The following is an 18,193-nucleotide window of genomic DNA, read 5'->3' as shown; positions in this document are numbered from 1 at the left end:
GGAGAGAAGGGCTAACTTGGTCACAGCCACGTCCCCAGCTTCACCCAGCAGTGCTTAGGGAATGAACAAATGAATGAATGCATGAACACAGTTCAGTGCTCAGGGACAGAGGCAGGCCTGTGGCAAGGAGGTAGCCAGATGTGAAAAGGGGGAGCAGAGCCATTCAGAGCACGAGGCAGGTGGGCTGTACAGGGGCCCCCAAGACTCTCTCCATCCCAGAAAGGAGAGGAGAGAGGCCAGCGGAGGACTTCAGGGTCACTGAAGTCCACAGTCTTCACCCCATGACCTCCTGGCTGTGTGACTTTGAGTCAGGGACCTCCTTTGCTCAGTTTCCTCATCTGTAAAATGGCTATTAGACAGCTGCCTTCTATTGGGACGATTAAACAAATGTGGGACTGTGCAGCGCTTGGGGAAGGCAACAGCCAGGGGTGCTCCCTTCCTCCTGCATCCACACCGCCACCCCCACTCAGAAGGGATGAGAAGGGACACAGGCTCCCCCACGACAGCCCCGAACTCTGCACGTGCCTCAGTTTCCCCAAAACCACAGGTACCACCACAGTCACCAGGTTTATTGGATTCATACTTTGACAGGGGTGGGTAAGCTGTCGGGAAGGCTCAGAGCAGGACGCAAAAGAGGCGCTTGTCGCGGAATGGGTTCTCTGCGGCGGGTACCGGCGTCACCAGCGGGTCGTCTTTGGCGTGCGTTTCGCAGAAGGCCAGGAGCTCGGCCGCAGCCTGCGACACCTGCGGGCGCGGGTGGTGTCCACGCCCCGCCCCCTGGCACCGCCCCTGCAGGCTCCGGTCCCTTGAGGCCCCGCCCAGGGTCCCTCCCGGGTCCCGCCCTGTTCCGAAGGGGACCCTCCCACTGCGGCTGCGGGCCTCACCCCAACACCGCCCCGCGCAAACCCCGGCCCCGAACCCGCGCCTTCCTCCCCGCCTCGACCCGGCACCTTCATGCGATCGATGTTCACCTCCAGCTTCAGTTGTTCCACCGTCTTGCGGGCCTCCGCGATCTTGGCCATGTTGTTGGACATGGCTGCGGCGGGGAAGGGGTTAAAAGCCGGGCGGGAGCTGGGCAGACGCGTAGGCTGGGGCAAGTCTGGGTCCCCAGGTGGTGCGGGTGGCGGTGGGACCCAGCAACAGGGGCGTGGGTTGATGGGAGCACGAATTGGGTGGCCAGAGACAGATGGATGGAGGGCCAGGAAAACACAGGGAAGGGAGAGGAAGAGACGCGCCGATGGGGGTAACCCAGAGGCAGGCCAAAGGAGGGCCAAATGCGCGGGGAGGAGAGGGGCGAGAGAAGGGAGGCGGGGGCACACAGAGGCCGGTGAGGGGGAGGCCAGAGAGGGGCCAGGGAAGGCTGGAGGGAAGCACGGATGGGAGGCTGAGGGGCAGGTGGAGGGAGGGACAGAAGGACAGGGCCACAGGTGCTGGATCAGGGTGCAGGTGTCCTCAGACTCCGGGGACAGAGCGGGAGCCAGGAGGGGGCCCTCCCCAGGCCAATTAGCGGCGCTCCGGGGAGAGCCAAGAATTAAGATCGCGGCGGGAAGGACGCAGAGGGGGCCTCATTAGGGCCGTGGCAGCAGCTGCCCCCTCCGCCCCCCTCAGGGAGCTCCACCACCCAGCCCCGGCCACCTCAAAGGCTCCTCTGCTCATTAGCAGCCGGGGAGTGGGGGGGGGGGGCAACCCAGCCAAGGCTGGCAGCGGGGCGGAGGATGGGGAGAAGGACAGGTGGAGGGGCGGAGGGAAAGACAGAGTGACAGAAGGAGAGACTGAGGCAGGGGGCGAATAAAGAGACTGACGGGAAGAAGAGGGGACAGCATGGAGAGGTCGAGAGGGAAGGTCAGGAGAGGGTACAGAAAGGGACAGATTGCCATGGGGCAGAGAGGCACAGAGGGGACAACAGGACAGAGGGGAAGACAGAAGGGGACATGGAGTGGCCGCGAGGGATGGAGTGCTGAGGGTGGGAGAGGACTCAGAAAGGAACGAATGGATGGAGAGGGACGGACGGAGACAGAGGGTGCAGGGCAGGACAAAGGGTCAGAGGAGTGAATAGTCGGGGGACAAAGAGGGAGATGAAGGGGGTGCGGGAGACGGGCTGGGGAAATCATTCATTCACTCCCTCATTCATGGGTTCCCGGGCGGACAGACTGTGGCGGGGATGGGGCAGGGGGCCGGCTGCCAGGGCCAGGACAGGGGCCTCCTACCTGTTGCTGCTCGTGGCTGGGATGGCGGGCGGCGGAGACCAGGAGACAGCGTCCGGGCCCCCCAGCCCAGCCCCGCCCCCTCCCCTGGGGCGCAGCCCCTGCGGACCGCCTCCTCCTGCCGCCGCCGCCATCCCCGCCGCCCCACTGCCCTGGGTCTGTCACTCCGGTCCTCTCCTAGACTGTTCGCCCCCGTCTTTGTCTGCCTGTTTCTGTATCTCTGACGCTTCTGTTCACTGTCTCTTTCCCTCCCTCTGTCTCTCTCCCAGTCTCCCTTCTCAATCTCTGTCTCTGTCTCTCACACACTCACACAGAAAAAGACAGTCTCCTCAAGGTGTGCCCACATCCTGCTGCATTTATCCCACATCACTCCAATCTCTCCTGTGTGCCCCGCACAGCCTCTCACCCCATCATACATGCTCTCCTATCCTGCCGCACCCACCACCTCAGTGACACCCCATCACAGATGACCCCTATCGGCACACAGACTCAGCTTGCACAGAGATGCACGATATCTCACTGTGTCACACAGCATTGCCACACAGTCTCAGGAATGACTTGTGCTCACCACACAGTCCCCCACAGTGCCATGGTCACACGGTCTGCCACCCACAGTCCCTCACAACCTCTCCTAGCGTAGCACGTCATCACCAATGACATCTCTCACAACCGCAGACTATCTCAGAGTGTCACATGTATAAACAGAGTTTTGCACAGTGTCACACACAGTCTCTCAAGATGTCACAGGCACTCACAGGCAATTGAAACTTCTCGCTGCTTCACACACATTTTTTCAGGGTCTCACATGGTGACATGTAATTAGTTGCACAGCTGCTTTGTCAAGCAGTATCACACAATATTTTATAGTGTCACACCCAGTGACCCCACAGTCACACTCATTCTTGCACAATCTCCCAGTGTCACACATGCTCTTAGACACAATTTGCTCACCCACAGTCACCCAGAGTCTGTCCCCTGCATGGGCTGTCGTGTACAGAATCTCTTGCTGAGCCTCATGCAGTCCGTACCACACACAGCTGTCGCCCTCACAACAGCAACCTCCCAGTGTTGCACACTTACACACTCAGGCTCTCTCATTTGCTCATCCCTGAATGCCCTGCACTCTCTCAGGCACTGTCACAACACCGTGCCATTCTCTTAATCTCTCATACAACCTGTGTCACAAAGTCACGTGCAGTTCTTCAGTGTGGCTCAGTCTCTCTGTCACACCAAGGACCTTTGGGCCTCTCCCACTGCCTTCTCACTCCATCTCCTGGTGTGTCGAACACATTCAGGCTCACCCCCTGTCACACATTGCCTGCCAGAGTGACACACACCGTGCTCGTGTCCTCACCATGTTGCACACTGTCACACGTAATCTCTCTTTCCCACATATGGTCTCTCAATGTTCTAATCCTCCAAATAGTGTATCAGGCACCCCCAACCTCACGATGTCACACACGATCACTTTCAGGTAATCTCTACCATCTCACGGACAGTCACACACCTCTCCATGTAACATACCATTTTATCGCCACCCCTAATCTCTGGTTGTCACACAAAACCTCACAAGGTCACACAGCCACACCCAACCTCAGGCGTCACGCACAACCTCACAGTAGTACACTCTCACACAGACTCTTGGCGTCACACGCCATCTTTCGGTGTCACCCACGGTCCTCCAGTGTTGCTCCTGCCCTGGGCACACCCCCGCGGGTGAGCACAGAGCGGGCATCTCCTGGCCGCCCCGACGGCCACACGGGGGCGCCCGCGGCCCGCCGAGCCACCCACCCCGCCGGCGCCTCAGCCGCAGGAGGCGGTGGAAACCCGCGGGCTGGGAACACTGACACGGTAGGGACCGAGATAGACAGGTAGAGAATTGCAGAGACTGAGACGCAGAGACATGCGGGGTACAGGAGAGATACACAGACGGGAGTGTAGAGTCAGAGACAGGGACCGAGAAACAGACTCGCAGAGACCCAGACGGAGGCGGACATGCAGCAGCAACGTTAGACCGCCCTCCCACCCGGACAGGGGCGGAGGCGGGGCCTGCAGAGGAGCGCCCCAGGGGCGGGGCCTGCAGAGGAGCATCCCAGGGGCGGGGCCTCGGGCCTTCGAAGGGGCTGTCGGGGCGGGGCCGTAAGGAGCGGTGTCTGGGTGGGCGGGGCAGGTGGGCGTGTCTTGAGACTCAATTCGGCCGAGCCACCGGAGCAGGCTGCGGGAGGGGCGGAGGGGCGGAGGGACGGAGGGGCGGAGGGGCGGAGGGGCGGAGGGGGGAGCCCACGGAGGAGGTGGGGGTGGGGGAGGAGCGTCTCTACCTCAACCAGCCCTTCCCAGTAGGATTTTACCGCCCCGACCGAGAAGCGAGGGGGGTCGGGAGGGGGACGCTAGCCCGGGTCCATGGCAGCGATTTGATGGCGGGGTAACGGACCCTGGCTCTCCTCCCCCTCCCACGCGGGAGCAGCGGGGCCAGGTGGAGGAGGGGCACCAGGCCCACATCTGGAAAGCATCAGGCGCTCCGGACGTTCCAGGGCCCCGGGCCCGGCTGCGGAAGGCGGAAGGGGAGCTAGGGCGCCCTGGGCCCCCCCAGCGGTGTCTGCCGGCGCCGGGGAGGAGCCTGGGCGTGCGCTGGGCCTCGGCGCCTCCCGCAGCTGGTTTCCATCAGCAGTTTTGGCCCGGGCAGCCCCCGTGGAGAAAACCCAGCTTAGAGCGGGGGAAGACAGGGTGAAGACCCGATTGCCCCTCTCCCCCTCCCCAACGGCGGCCAGAGGCTGGGGGGCGCGGGAGACGGACAGACGGGCTCCGTCTGAACCGAGCATAACCTGTAACTCCGTTTCTCTCCCAAGCTCCGAACCTCAGCCATCCTTGCAGCCGACCCAAAACTTTAGTATCCAGGTGTGCGCGCCTACCCTGGGCTTCCACAGGACTCGCCCAGCCTCACGACAGCCTAGTAGTCAGTGATATTGTCCCCATTTTTTTGGAGGGGGAAAATGAGACCCTGATTCGGATTCAGTGCTGGCTTTAATTATTCAAGAACTGTGCAATGAACGCCAACAGTAATTGTAGGATCAGCCCAATCACCTACTCTGTTCCCACCTGGATGTCTGGTGGGTGATTCAAACTCAACGCATCTAGAGCTGAGCCCGATTCCACCGCCAAACCCACTCCTACTGCAGCTCTATCCACCTCGGTAGGTAGTAAGTCTCTGGGGTCATTCTTGACTCCCCTTGCTCTCTCACCCCGCATCTGATCTAGTAAGAAATTCCATTAACTCCATCTTCAAAGTCTTTCCATAATCTAGTCAGTGCTCACCTCCTCTGTGGCTCCCACTCTGGCCCAGCCACCATGCCCTCCTGTTTGGACTATTTCAGTCGCCTCTCACTGGGTTCCCAGCTTCTACCTCGGCCTCCCTCCTCCTGGGCCCCACAGAGCAGCCAGAGAGACCTTGTTTGAAATGAAGTGCCCAGATAATAGCAAGTGTTAATGAGGATGTGAAGACATTGAAACCCTCATATACTGCAGGTAGGAATGTAAAACAGTGCAGGCACTTCAGGCGAGTCTGGCAGTTCCTTGAAAGGTTAAACTGAGCATATGACCCAGCAACTACACTCCTAGGTATCTGTCCAAGAGAAATGAAAACCTATGTCCCCACAAAAACTTGCAGATGAATGTTCACAGGAGCATTATTCACAACAACCCAATAGTGGAAACCCAAATGTCCATCAGCTGATGAATGGATAAATAAAATGTGGTGTATCCAGTCAATGGAATACCATTTTGCAATAAAAAGAAATGAACCACTGATTCATGCCACAACGTGGATGAACTTTGAAAGCATGCTAAGTGAAAAACACCAGTCACAAAAGGCCACACATTGTATGATTCCATTTGTGTGAAATGTCCAGAGCAGGCCAATATGTGGAGGCAATGGTAGATAAGTTGTTGCCAGGGGGCTGGAGATATTGGAGGGTGACAGCTAAGAGGTGCAGTTTCTTTTGGGAGTGATAGAAATATTCTGAAATTAACTGTGGTGCTAGTTGCACAACTCTGTGAATACAATAAAACCATTGGAGTCTGTATATGGGTGAATTTTGTGGTATGTGCATTATATCTCAATAGAACAATTAACCCTTCCATTCCTTCCCCCTCCCCCTATAAAACCTAAGTCCCTCTACTGCTCAGAATTCTCCCATGGCTCCCACCTCCCTCAGAATAAAAACCAAAATCCTCACCATGGCCCCACAAGGCCCCACAATGTGATAGACCCTACCATTCTCTGCCCTCACCTCCCCCACTCTCCCCCTCACTCCTGCTACTCCAGCCAGGCTGGACTCCTAGCTGTTTTGCCAACACCTCCAGCACTGTTTTGGCCTCAGGCCCTTTGCACTGGCTGACCCCTCTGCCTGGAATGTTCTTTCCCAAGAAATCCACAGTCTCAGTCCCCCACCACCTTCAGGTATCTGTTCAAATGTAACCTTCTCAATTAGACCACCCTGGATCACTCTACTTAAAATTACAGACTCCTCAATCCCACCCAACCCCTCATATCTCTGCTCACTTTTTCCCCATAGTCCTTATCACCTTAAAAATATATATATAGTATTTATCTTGTCAACAATCCTCCCCTATCCCTGTGAACAGTTTCTTGGGTATCCTTCTACAGATAATCCATATGGCAAATAGGCTATGTAGGACAGTGGTTAAGAGCATGGACTCTTTGACAGCCTGAATTTAAATTCTGGCTTTGCTGATCATTAGCTTCACTGTGTAGCTTTGGTGTCCCATCCCCCTTTCTGGCTTCAGTTGCCTCTTTTAGGGAATGGAGTTGGGGCAAATAATCCCAAGGGTCTGACAAACAATGGCTTTTTCTAGCAAACTTTTAAAAATAACTTTTATTTATTGTTGCTGTAAAAGAAGTATATGTTCATCCATACACACACACACACACACACACACACACACACACACACACACACACCACTAGAATGGAAGCCTCAGAGGACAGGGCCTCTTTTCCTGTTGCTCCTTGCTGTTTCCCTAGAGCCTGAGTGGGTACTGGAGATACAGGTGAGCAGAGCAGACTCGGTCCCACCTTTCTAAGAGCTCAAAATGACACAAGGTGGATCCACGCATATAGGCCAAAGCAGCAAGAAATCTCCATTCTTTAGACTGCGGTGTCAGATGGGGGTTGGGTCCTAGCCCTCCCTCCCTCCTTCTTGCTGTGTGACCAGGGCAAGTAATGGTCCCTCTCCAAGATTCTATTTACCATCTATGAAATTAGTATAATCACTGGGATTACCCAATAGAAAAATGGGCAAAGGGTATGAACAGGCAATTCACAGAATTACAAGTGAACCAATAAGTTTGGTTATCATCACATATGAATGATGTGTTGCCACAAGGAAATAGGCAGGGAGAAACACTAATTAAAACAGAAAACAATCTTTTCCCCATAAGATAGGCAAAATGAAAATGCTTAATAACATCTGTTGTTTGGTGAAGGAGTGGAAAATGGGCATCTCAGAAATTGCTGTTGGAAATGTCAATTGAGGGCAGTCTTAGTGGAAGAATATGTGGCAGTGTCCATTCAAGGTTTTTAAATGAGGATACTATAGCGACCAATTATATTTCCAGTTGTGGATCCTACAGAAATAGATACATACATGCACATAGAGGCAGTAAAGGGCATTACCTCAGGAAGGGCCATAAGAGCACGGGAATTGAAGATAGGGGCTAGATTATGGGACTTCACACATGGAATCTTCTACAGCTACTAACAATACAAAGATAGGAAAATATGTCATCTAAATTTAGATGAAATGGACACATTCCAAGAAGAATACAACTTAGTAAAAATGACACAGGAAGAAATAGGAAAGCTAAGTCATACTGTAACAACTGAAGGAATCCAATTCTTACTAAAATCTTTCTCATAAAGAAATCTCAGGCGAGATGACTTAATAACAAAAAAGAATGATAAACAATGCATACATTATAGTTCAATTTGTATATGTAAATACAGTTTTACATGTATATAGCACTATATGTATATGCATTATATATGTATTTATATAGTTACTTAGATTAGTATGTGTATGTAAATACATAAAGGAAAATATGCAAGGATGCACACCAAACTGATTACGATGACTTCCAAGAGAAGGGATCGCTCCTGTCCCTTCACCTATATTATTTCCATTTCTCTGAAACCATATTTATGACTGAACAAAACTCAGCCCTGGGTCAGATTCATCTAAGTAACATGGTCAATGGTAGGAAAGTGATGTAGAGACCCACTTGGGATCTGCCATCTGGCTCTGGACACTACCATATCCAAAGCAAATAGTAGTTCCTCGGTAAGTGGCAGTCCAAAGGAAAAGCATTTCTCACATTTTACCACAGAAGAAGAGCCCAACACATATGTACCCTTGTGCATTTATTTACAAAGAGGTTAGCGAAACACACAGAATCTGGCCCCCCTGTGCACTGGGGAGTCACCATCGTCATAATAAATACAGTGATTTTTTAAAAAGAAAAAAAATACTGGATTGGAACAGCTGGGGTCATCCTGGGCTCCCCCCACTCCCTCTCTCATGGCGGGGACATGAGATAGCCATCTTCCTTCCTTCTTCTACCTCCCAATCCTCCAATTTGTCCATAGACAGAGGTAAAATAATCTTTCTTGCCTGGTGTTAACTCCTATTTGACCCTCAAAACCCCAAAGTCAGTGCTCCTTCCCTTCCCAGGGCACTCTGCAGGCACCATCTGGGTCAGACAGAGAGTCTCAGACTGATGTTAAGAGGATATCCTAAGGATCCAGGAACTTGGAGAGGGGCACTTTGTGAATGGTTCGTGGGTGGGGGCATATCTAGGCATGGAAAGGAGGAATAAGAGCATCGGTGTAAGAAGTGAAGGGGAACAAACAGACTGAGTGCCTAAACTAAAATGGGGAAATTCAAATTGATTACCCCTCCTGCATACCATAGTACACGCATAGTATAGATGAGGGAAGTCAGGCCCAGAGAAAGTGAACTTTCTTGCCCAAGGGTTGCACAGCCAGCAGCTGAACTGAGCCAAACAGGCTCCTCCCCCATTCCTCCCTATGGTGGAGGGGGAGCCTTTTCAACCAAGACTGCAGTGGATGGGCGGCAGTGAGGAAGGGTCTTTGGAAGCAGAGAAAATGGTGGTCTTTGGAAGGGAGGTGTGGAAGGGTCAGTGATTGGGAGTGTGGTGGTGCAGAGGCCATGAAGGGGAAGCCCAAGCAAACCCCCAAACTCACACTGTAGTCATGACTTTGAGTGAACCCGAACGGAAACGCAGTATCTTCTTCTTGAGCGCGTGGGAAGCCTTGATCTTCACAAAGACTTTGGCGGGACCCGCGGGCGCCCCTCCACCTGCACCACCCCCTGCCCCAGAGGCCGCGGTAGCTGCCACCAGCTGCTGAGGCCACACGAGGCCACCACTGCCGTCTGAGTCGCTGGATGCGGAGCTGAAGGCAGGCGATTCCCCCTCGCTGGCGCTCGATTCACTCTCCCCGTAGCCTCCGCCAACGACGCCTGTAGGCCCCCGGCGTCCAAGGGGCCCCAGGCGCCCAGCCGAGCACTCCGAGTCGCTGCCCGCACAGCCGTAGAGCAAACGGCGCTGAGGAGCTGACGGGGATGGGCCAGGACCCGGACCACGGGCAGCCGGGGCGCGGGGACGGCCGCGGCGCCCATCCGCAGCGTCGATTTCGGCGGTGGAGCGCCAGCGACGGCAGGACCCCGCGGCCTGGGCCGCGAGCGTGGGCGCGGGACCGCGGCGGGGCCGGGGTGGCCGAGGCTCTTCCCGTTCAGCCGTTGGGTACTTGGGGGGCCCCGGAGGAACTGCGGCCGCGCGGCCCAGCAGGCTGGTCTCGGACTGCGAGCGCGCGGCCTTGCGAGCCCTGGGTGAGCCCCGACGGCCCGACGCCTCGGCCATGCGTCCGCGGCGGCCCGCGGCCCGGGGACGCTCGCGGGGTGGGGATTGCTCCACACTGCGGCCACGGGTCAGTGGTGGCGCCTTGCGGCGCGCCGCGCGGCCAGGAAGGCCGCGGGTGGCGGCCTGCGCGCCTGGGATGTACTGCGCCTTAACCAGGCGGCCCTCGGCCGGGCTGTCGGGGGGCGAGGGGGCGGCGGGTGGAGCGGCGGGCTCCGGCGCCACCTCAGCCTCCCACGGCGAGGCCCAGGCGCGGCCCAAAGCGGCCGGGCTGGCAGGACGGCCCCCCGCGCGCTCCAACTGGGCCTCAGGCGCGGGCCGCGCGCCCCCGGGGGGCGGGGACGCGTCGGGCGGCCGCTGGCGCACGCTGTTCTGCCGCCGCGGGCCCCCGTCCGCGCCCCCGGGACTGGTCCGGGGCTGACCCGCCCCCCGGCGGCGGCGCCTGCGCAGGAGCGCCGAGATGTAGCCTTCCAGGGGCCGCCCGGCGCCCGGGGCTTCGGGCAAGTCCGCAGGAGGTCGGGCGCACGGCCGCGGGCTGCGCAGCGCCACGGCGTGCAGCGGGCTGGGCGTCAAGAAGGGCCCCGCGCGGGCCCGACGCTCCGCCGAGGAGCAGGCCTCAGGGCCCGCAGACCCCACTGCCGTCGGGTAAGGCGCTGAGAAGGACCGCGGCACCGCTGCCCTAGCGCCCACCGCCTCAGGCGCGCTGGGACTGGCGTCTCCTAGGGGAGGGAAGGAGGAAAGGAAGCGTGCAGAGGCTCTCCAAGACCTTTCTCAACGAACCTGGTAGGGGCAGGCTGCCTACCGCCCGCCCCCCACTCTTTCGCTGCCTCCAAACACCCTGTCCTCAGCCCTTTCCTCATATCTACTGATAAAATCTTCACAGTGGCCTACAAGACCCTGCATGGTCTGCCATGCCTCTGCCTCTTTAACTTCCGTCCCTAAACCCTCTCCTCCATAGTTTAAGTCTCCACTTACACTGACCTTCTGAATGCACACGCCGGTCGCGCTCCAGCCTCAGGGCCTTTGCACTTGTGTTCTGGCTGTCTGGAACACTCTTGCCTCAGGATATCTGCGTGGCCCACTTACTCACTTGGGGTGTCACTCAAATATCATATAGTCTCAGTGACACCTTCACCAGCCATATTTTCTAAAATTGCAATTCCCTCTAACTTAAAGGGGCACGTCCTAGTTCCCTTCCCTACTTTCTTTTCATCGTACTTGTCAATATCTAATACCCCATATATCTTATTTATCTTGTGCATTATCTATTTATCCCACTAGAATATCTGCTTCACAAGAACAGGGATTTTGTTTACTGCTGTATCCCTCACCCCTAGAACATTGCTAAGATGGCGCATAGTAGGGACGCAGAAACTTGAATAACAGCAGCTCCTGTTTACTGAGTGGCTACCATGTGCCAAGTCCAATGCCTTAGGGCAGAGGATCGATCACTCGATACCTAAAATGTCCCTCTGAGGTAGGTGTTCTTATTGATCCCATTTAAACAGAGAAACAAAGGCCCCGAAAGAAGTGACATGCTCAAATCACATGAAAAGGAAATGCCACAGCCAGAATTGAATCCAGGTCGGTCTGACTCAGAAGCTTGTGCTCAAAACCATCCTCTTACTGTCCATTCTGTGGCTCTCAGGGCCCAGTGCCACCCACCTTACCTAGGGACTTGGGCCTCTCGCTGGCATAGATGCCCCGGGGTTCAGAGGGACCCAGGCGTCCATAGGAGCCAGATCCGGAGAAGCCGCTGTCCCCACAGAACGTCGAGGGTGGTGAGTCCGGACCTCCTGTGGAGCTGGGGTCTTCATAGAAGCCTGGGTTCCAGGGAGAAGGGGAGAGACGATCAGGAGGCCTGGATGGGGAAACCAGGGGTGAAGAAAGGAGGCCAAGAGGGAGAGGTGGAGGAGGCGAAGAGATAGGGGACAGAAGGACAGATTGGGGTGTCCCAGGCAGACCCTGCTCCCTCTCCCCATGCTCACCCGAGCTGCGCCCACTCTCCTGTTCCAGACCCCCAGACTCCAGGCTGAGGTCTCCCAGCTGCTGGCCCAGGTCCCAGATGAGCCCAGGCAAGGCCTCCTGAGGGCATGGGGAAAGCAGGATGGTCAGAAGGCCCCTGAGCCTTTGCTGACTGGTTCCCCATTCCAGCTCAGAAGCGGAGTTTCCTTTTGACAAGGCACTGATTTCAAAAGGGGTAAAGCAGTGCGCAAGACCCAACATCTCCCTCAGTACTCATGTCCCTTGATCCCATCAGAAGTTCTTCTGGCTGTCTAACTCCAGTCCTTCATACTGCAGCCACCTCATTCCCTTTTAGGTGGGATAAACTTCGGAAGGCCCCATCCCTTACCCCCTCCCTATCAGCTATTCGCCTTAACCCCTATTAGAATGTCCCTCTTTGAGTCTAACTTCAGGTTCTCTTGCTGTAAGGGTGATTCGCTGGTAAAAGTTGGTGTCCAGGACCTAGCAGATCCCTTAACCATTGGTTTGCTTTCTGTCAGCCCTTGACCCTCCCTTCTCAGATGCTCTTGTCTTCCTCCACTGCCCCTTATCACCAGTAGAAAGTTCTTTTGCAAGTCTTCCTTAAGTCATTCCTGCTGCAGACTGACTCATAAACTAGGCTAACCACCACTCATATGTCTTTGCTCCTCCCCTCAGAAAGAACCCCACCCCCTGCCAATGCCTCTGGAAAGTCCTTCTGTGAATCTACCTTGGTGGTACTGCAGCAACAAGCCCCATCAGGGTCTTCTGCCAGGGACCACATCTTCCTCCTCTCCTTGATCCATTCCTACCCAGAAGCCCCCGGTGTCCGCCCACTGCCTCTTACCCCCATGGGAAATTTCTGTTGAGTCTACCCTGGACCCTTCTTGCTGCAAGAAAAGACCATTTCTTGCCAGGTGTGAGTAAACAGAAGGTAAAAACCCTTTTATGGGTGTGGCAGTGATGGGGGTGGGGGCAGGGGCTGAAACAACACTGATGGGGTCTCCAAGACACTAGAACTTAAGTTTATTTGGGGAAACAGGGCCAGATCCAGGAGTCTCACATGGGTCTGAGCGAGGCCAGAGGTGGTGGCAGCCTAAGGCTGACGGTTGACCCTCAGACAAAAGTGGCTTGTCTGGACGGCAGGAGGGAAGCAGGGAAGGAAGGAGGAGGGGCTGGGAGGGCAGGCGCCCAGCCCGGCCTATTTAGGGCAGAAAGACTGGCTGGCTCCCCCACAGACACCCCCACCCCCATCACCACACCCTCCGCCTCCGCCAGCTTCCTACTCCTGCGGCTGCTCTCCTGGGTCGGTCCTCCCCCCTCCCCCCAAGAACAGAAGCCCCCATCTGGGCTTGTTTATGGGAGGAAAGTCAACAAATCATTCCACTTTTGGCTCCTGCCCTGGGTGTGCAGAGATGCTCAGGGTGGTGTTAGCTTGGAGCAGAACCCAGGAAAGCAGCGGCATTGTGCAGCATCAGGGGTGGCTAAATAACAATCACACACACACCCAGTGTGACGTCCCCCAGTAATAGCCCCCTTACTCACTCTGCTCCAGCCACGCTGGCCTCCTCACTGTTTCCTGAACTTGCCATGCATGCTCCTACCTGCGTAGGCTGTGTCCCAGGCATCACCTCCTGGCTCCTTGCTTCATTCAGATCTTTGCTTGCACAACCCCTTCTCTGACCACTCTTTCCAAAAAAGCTTCCCTGTCATTCTGCACCCCGTTGCCCTCTTTTCCCCACACAGTAGTCATGACCTCCTGACTTAAAATGATAACGCAGATTGTCCTTTGTTTATTTGTCTCTCTCACTAGAATGTCAGGCCCCGGCAAAGATTTTTGTCTGTTGTGTTCACTGCTGCACCCTTCTCCCCACCCCCACTAGTGCCTAGAACAGTGCCTGGCACAAAGGAGGTGCTAAGGAAATGTTTGATAAAGGGATGAATGTATACAGCAGAAAACTATACTGCTGTTAAAAAGGAAGGAGGCATCTGCTATACAGAATGATCACCAAGATATACATGGCGCAGAATGGAAAAAGTGTATAGTAGGTGCTGGTGTCAAAATTACCTGGAGGGCTGTTAAAACCAAAATTACTGGGTCCTACCTGCACAGCCTCTGATTCCAGCCTGGAGCCCCAAAATGTGCACATATAACAAGTTCCCCTGTGGTGCTGCTAGTCCGGTGGCCGCACTTTGAGATCCATGGGCATGGTCTCTGGGACCTCACCCAAGAAACTGGAATTTGTAAAAAGCAGAACAAAACTCTACATGACTTGGTATGTAAACTGTTTCAGGGAGTAGATGCATTGAAAGGGGTCGGAAGGGACTCATACCAAGGTGACAATGGTGGTGTCAGGGGAGAGAGTGCCTTCAGGGGCTCAAGGAACAGAAGAGAGGACTGGATGGTAGAATGAAGTGCTTAAGGAGGCCTCACTTGGAGCCAGACTGCCAGCTCTGCCACTTCCCAGCTGTGTGACCTTGAGCAGGTTATTTCACCTCTCTGAGCATTGGTTTCCTTATCTGTAACATGGCATATCATTTGATTCCCACTCATAGGATTGCTGTGAGGATTAAATGAGTTAAAACAGCAGTTCTTTGTAAGCATTTAATAATGCTAGCTCTGTTACTACATGAAAGCTATGCATTTCTAAAAAATAAAATCATGTTTCACTTGTGTGATTAAAAATAAATATGAAAGGATGGGTTTGTGGGGGTACGTTCTGCAGGTCTAATTTCAGTTCTTCCACTGCAGGGAAGAGCAGGGTTTAGAGGGACAAACAGGAGATGCCTCCCTGCCTCCTCCCCCACCCATGCCTGGACCCCCAACACAATCCGGGTCCACACCTCACCATTTGTAAGTCTGACCTCATCCCTTCCAGCTGCAAAGGGATGAATCTTTAAAAGACTGGAAGGTCCTTGGCCTGAATCTGGCTCCCTGCAAGCCACAGTACCCTTCAGCCCTTTTTTGCAAGCGGGCTGAGCCCTGCAGCTCAGGCAGATTTAATATGAATGGTTAGAACCCCTGGAGACCTCTTCGCCCAAACTTTCCCAGACTTTTGTCCCCCACCCCTACTCCCATCCACACACACATATACACACGCTCACATGCCCTAGTCTGTGTCCAGTTCCCTTTGTCTCTGATAGGAAGTCATTCCGCAATTCTAACTTAAGTCCTTCTTGCTGGAGGGGGACCATTTTCCTTGGTGGGAGAGAACAGGTCTCCTGCCCCCATGCAGAATTCTTGTCTCTTTTCTCTAAGATACCCCTATGTCTTTACCTGTATCCCCATCATTCCTATTAGAAATGAATCAAGTTTGGCTTCAGTCTTTCTTGCTTCCAAGGGAGTGTATTCCTGGGTGGGAGTTGGGGAGGGGAGAATCATAAGACAGAGGCTCCGGGATCAGAGGAAGCCCTACCCCCTCTTCAGAAGGACCCAGGAGCCCCCAGCACCAGAGTTTATATTTAGCGCCTCTCTGTTCCTCAGTGCTGCTGTCTCCCTCCCGCTGCCTGCCACCGCCTCCTCCCTGAAGCTGGGACGGAGCTTTGCCTGGGGACTCTGGGGGGAAGAGGCCTCTCCACTATCACTTCATGGGGGTGGGGGAGATGGAGGCTGAGGTACTAGACAGAGGGGCAGAGGAGGGGGAGACTGAGGGGCAGAGATTGGGAAGGTGAGAGGTGCAGACAGGGAGACTGAGGCAGAGAACGGGAGAGACTGAGGGATGGGAAGGAAGGACACAGCTTGCCCAACCCCAAGCCTTCTCCCTTTCCTTCTAGGGGTGGGAGGTGCCTTCCTGAGCCCAGCCAGCTTAGGGGGTGGGAGAGCTGGTGAGGGCCCCCACAATGCGTCTCTAACTTTGGGAGGGGGTGGGGCCTCCCACAGCTGTTTCTGTTTCCAGAGAAGAATGTGCAGGGTCCCGCTCCCGGCCGGGGGAGGGGCTGCGCCTTGCAGCCCCAAAGTCTGCCTTCAGCCCCCCTCCCCATTGCCCATCTGGGGAGGGGGCAGTCGAGGTCAGCACCAGGGAGAGCCCCCTCCCTTGCCACCTCGGCTCAGGTTTCCCCAAACGGGAAGCTCTGACCACACACAGGCTTGGGGATGGGATCTGCAGGAGGAGCCAGGGTCTGGGGCCTGGCAGGCTGGGGGAGGGGAAGAAGGCTAGGGGCAGGGACCTAGGCCAGGAAGCGACAGAGGTGCAGAAATGCAAGAATGAGACCAGGAGAAAGAGTGAGACACACACACAGAGAATTAAGAAAGACAGAGGAACAGACACAGAAAGTCACCGAGATGTGACAGTAGGGAGGAGTAAGAGAAACCCAGGAAGAGATGGAGAGAATCAGAAATGACACAGAGAGGAAGAGAAGGATGGTGCTCCTGAGATAATTCTGGAGACCTCTGCCTCATCGTCCACCATTAGAACACCCGAGGCATCCAGAAGTCAGACCCCCGTGCCGCTTCAGCCTGCTTCCTCTTGGGTTAACCCGGGCTGGGACCATGTAGGAAAGGAGGGAAAATGTCACTGGACGGTCAAGATCACCGTAGGGCCCTCTGGGACTGTGAGCTTCCTCTCAGCAGTGATCCCTTCCTCAGGAGGCCTAAGGATCCCCTTCCCCCACCCCGCCCCCTCCAGAGATCTCCAAGCACAGCAGGATTTAGGGAAGATGGAGCCCTGGGAGCAGGCCGGAGCGGGACATGTTTGCATCCTGACTGTGTGACCTTGGGTGAGTCGCTTGCCCTGTCTGAGCTGCAGTTCCTTTCTCTGTAAAATGGGGACTATCACCCCCTATCCCCCAAGCTGCAAGAAGACAACACATGCCAAATACTCAACCCAGCTTGACACAACTTGGTTCCCAGAAGGATTTTTCTTTGGGTAATGGGTGGAAGCGATGGGGCCCGTGCATCTCACGAGGCTTCAGCAGAGGCTATGCAGTGGCCCCTTCCTCAGTTTGAGGCGGGGGGGAGGGGGAGCCAGATCCTGCCCGCCGCCCAGCCTCTGGGGTCTCCAGCCCCACCCCCTGTCCTTTCCCATCCCCCATCCCTCAATCAGGACGGGTGTCTGAGCACCAAACCCAGACAGACGGACACAGACGGGGGTGGAGGGATGGACGGACAGGCGGCCCCTCACCAGCTGCTCCTCCAGGGCCGCAGCGGCCCGGCGCGCCGCCGCCGCATCTTCGTCCTCGTCGGCGTCCTCCTCGTCCTCGGCATCGGCGCCCCCCATTCCGGGCTGGGCCAGCCGCAACGCCTGCTGCACGCGGTACTCCTGCCTCTCCCGCAGCCAGTGCAACTCGCAAAGCCCGGCCAGGCTGCCCTCCAACCAGCCCCGCAGCCGGCCCCGCTCGGGGCTCACCGGGAACGAGAAGGCCCGGATCATGGCTGCGGCCCCCCGCCCCAGCCCGGCCGGGCCCCGCGGCCACCCCTCTCCCGGTCCCACCTCCCCACCCCAACAGCCCGCCTGCCCGCCCGCTGGCCCGGCTGTCACCGTCTCATCTGCATAGGCGCCCGCCCATTGGCCCGCCCACCCGCGCCTTATCTGCATGGCCACGCCCCCAGCGCCAGAACCATGGTCTCCTATTGGAGGGTGCCCTTCCTTACGAAGACGCACGACTTTTCACCCGCGCCCCTCACCGCGACGCATGCTCGCAGCTGCCTACTCTGCCTGAGGGCTGCCTCACCACGCCCCCCACTCCCGCCCGCGTTAGCGAGCCTCTGGGCCTTGGACACGCCCCCTTAGCGATGAAACAAGTCCGCCCTTGCTCCAATGCCATTGGTCTGCTTTTCCCCTGTCCCCAATCTCCGCCCCCTTGCGTGAGAGCTCTAGCTACCATTGGGCAGTCTAGCCCGGAGGGGAATAGGGGATCTATAAATAGAGAATGGATCCGCTTGACAGTGTGGCAACTGCTCCTCCCCACTCCGCCGCACACACGACCCTTAGCTTCTGAGCCTGCTCAGTGGGTGGAAAAGGTTAGAGTTGAGTCCTGATTTGTCTCCTCTTCCACGAAGCTTTCCCAGACACTCGAGAGCCAGGACAGCTAGCAAGCGACATCTCCCCATAAAA

General features: G+C 56.1%; 2 protein-coding genes across 4 annotated transcripts; both read right to left on the bottom strand.

Moving 5' to 3' along the window:
- Positions 1–556: 556 nt before the first annotated feature.
- Positions 557–4,156, bottom strand: GNG8 (G protein subunit gamma 8). Of its 2 annotated transcripts, XM_017674666.3 has the most exons (3): positions 2,208–4,156; positions 951–1,036; positions 557–744 (listed from the first exon to the last, which is right to left on the bottom strand). In XM_017674666.3, the coding sequence occupies exons 2-3, from the start codon at positions 1,032–1,034 to the stop codon at positions 616–618; spliced, it is 213 nt and encodes a 70-aa protein (XP_017530155.1). In that variant the 5' UTR covers positions 1,035–1,036; positions 2,208–4,156; the 3' UTR covers positions 557–615. The 2 variants fall into 2 exon arrangements, with proteins under 2 accessions (XP_017530155.1, XP_073081797.1); XM_073225696.1 differs by lacking the exon at positions 2,208–4,156 and having other exon boundaries at positions 951–2,078.
- Positions 4,157–8,627: 4,471 nt separating this feature from the next.
- On the bottom strand, positions 8,628–17,528 carry DACT3 (dishevelled binding antagonist of beta catenin 3). Of its 2 annotated transcripts, XM_037005022.2 has the most exons (5): positions 17,261–17,528; positions 15,418–15,492; positions 12,146–12,242; positions 11,828–11,980; positions 8,628–10,876 (listed from the first exon to the last, which is right to left on the bottom strand). In XM_037005022.2, the coding sequence occupies exons 1-5, from the start codon at positions 17,507–17,509 to the stop codon at positions 9,480–9,482; spliced, it is 1,971 nt and encodes a 656-aa protein (XP_036860917.2). In that variant the 5' UTR covers positions 17,510–17,528; the 3' UTR covers positions 8,628–9,479. The 2 variants fall into 2 exon arrangements, with proteins under 2 accessions (XP_036860917.2, XP_036860918.2); XM_037005023.2 differs by lacking the exon at positions 15,418–15,492 and having other exon boundaries at positions 17,261–17,527.
- Positions 17,529–18,193: the final 665 nt, after the last annotated feature.

Source organism: Manis javanica, chromosome 17, assembly GCF_040802235.1.
Source record: "Manis javanica isolate MJ-LG chromosome 17, MJ_LKY, whole genome shotgun sequence".
In the NCBI taxonomy this organism is placed as follows: Eukaryota; Metazoa; Chordata; class Mammalia; order Pholidota; family Manidae; genus Manis; species Manis javanica.
The sequence above is the reverse complement of the archived record's forward strand: the minus strand, read 5'-3'. Positions and strand labels throughout refer to the sequence as shown.

What these genes read in the sequence shown, in the direction of transcription:
- GNG8 (XM_017674666.3), bottom strand. Translation starts at nt 1,034, where the DNA reads ATGTCCAACAACATGGCCAAGATCGCGGAGGCCCGCAAGACGGTGGAA. An exon ending in TGAACATCGATCGCATGAAG is followed by an intron (nt 745 to 950) that starts GTGCCGGGTCGA and finishes CCGCGCCCGCAG; the next exon opens with GTGTCGCAGGCTGCGGCCGA.
- DACT3 (XM_037005022.2), bottom strand. Translation starts at nt 17,509, where the DNA reads ATGATCCGGGCCTTCTCGTTCCCGGTGAGCCCCGAGCGGGGCCGGCTG. An exon ending in TAGGAATGATGGGGATACAG is followed by an intron (nt 12,243 to 15,417) that starts GTAAAGACATAG and finishes CCATGCCCTCAG; the next exon opens with GAGGCCTTGCCTGGGCTCAT. An exon ending in GGAGAGTGGGCGCAGCTCGG is followed by an intron (nt 11,981 to 12,145) that starts GTGAGCATGGGG and finishes CCTGGAACCCAG; the next exon opens with GCTTCTATGAAGACCCCAGC.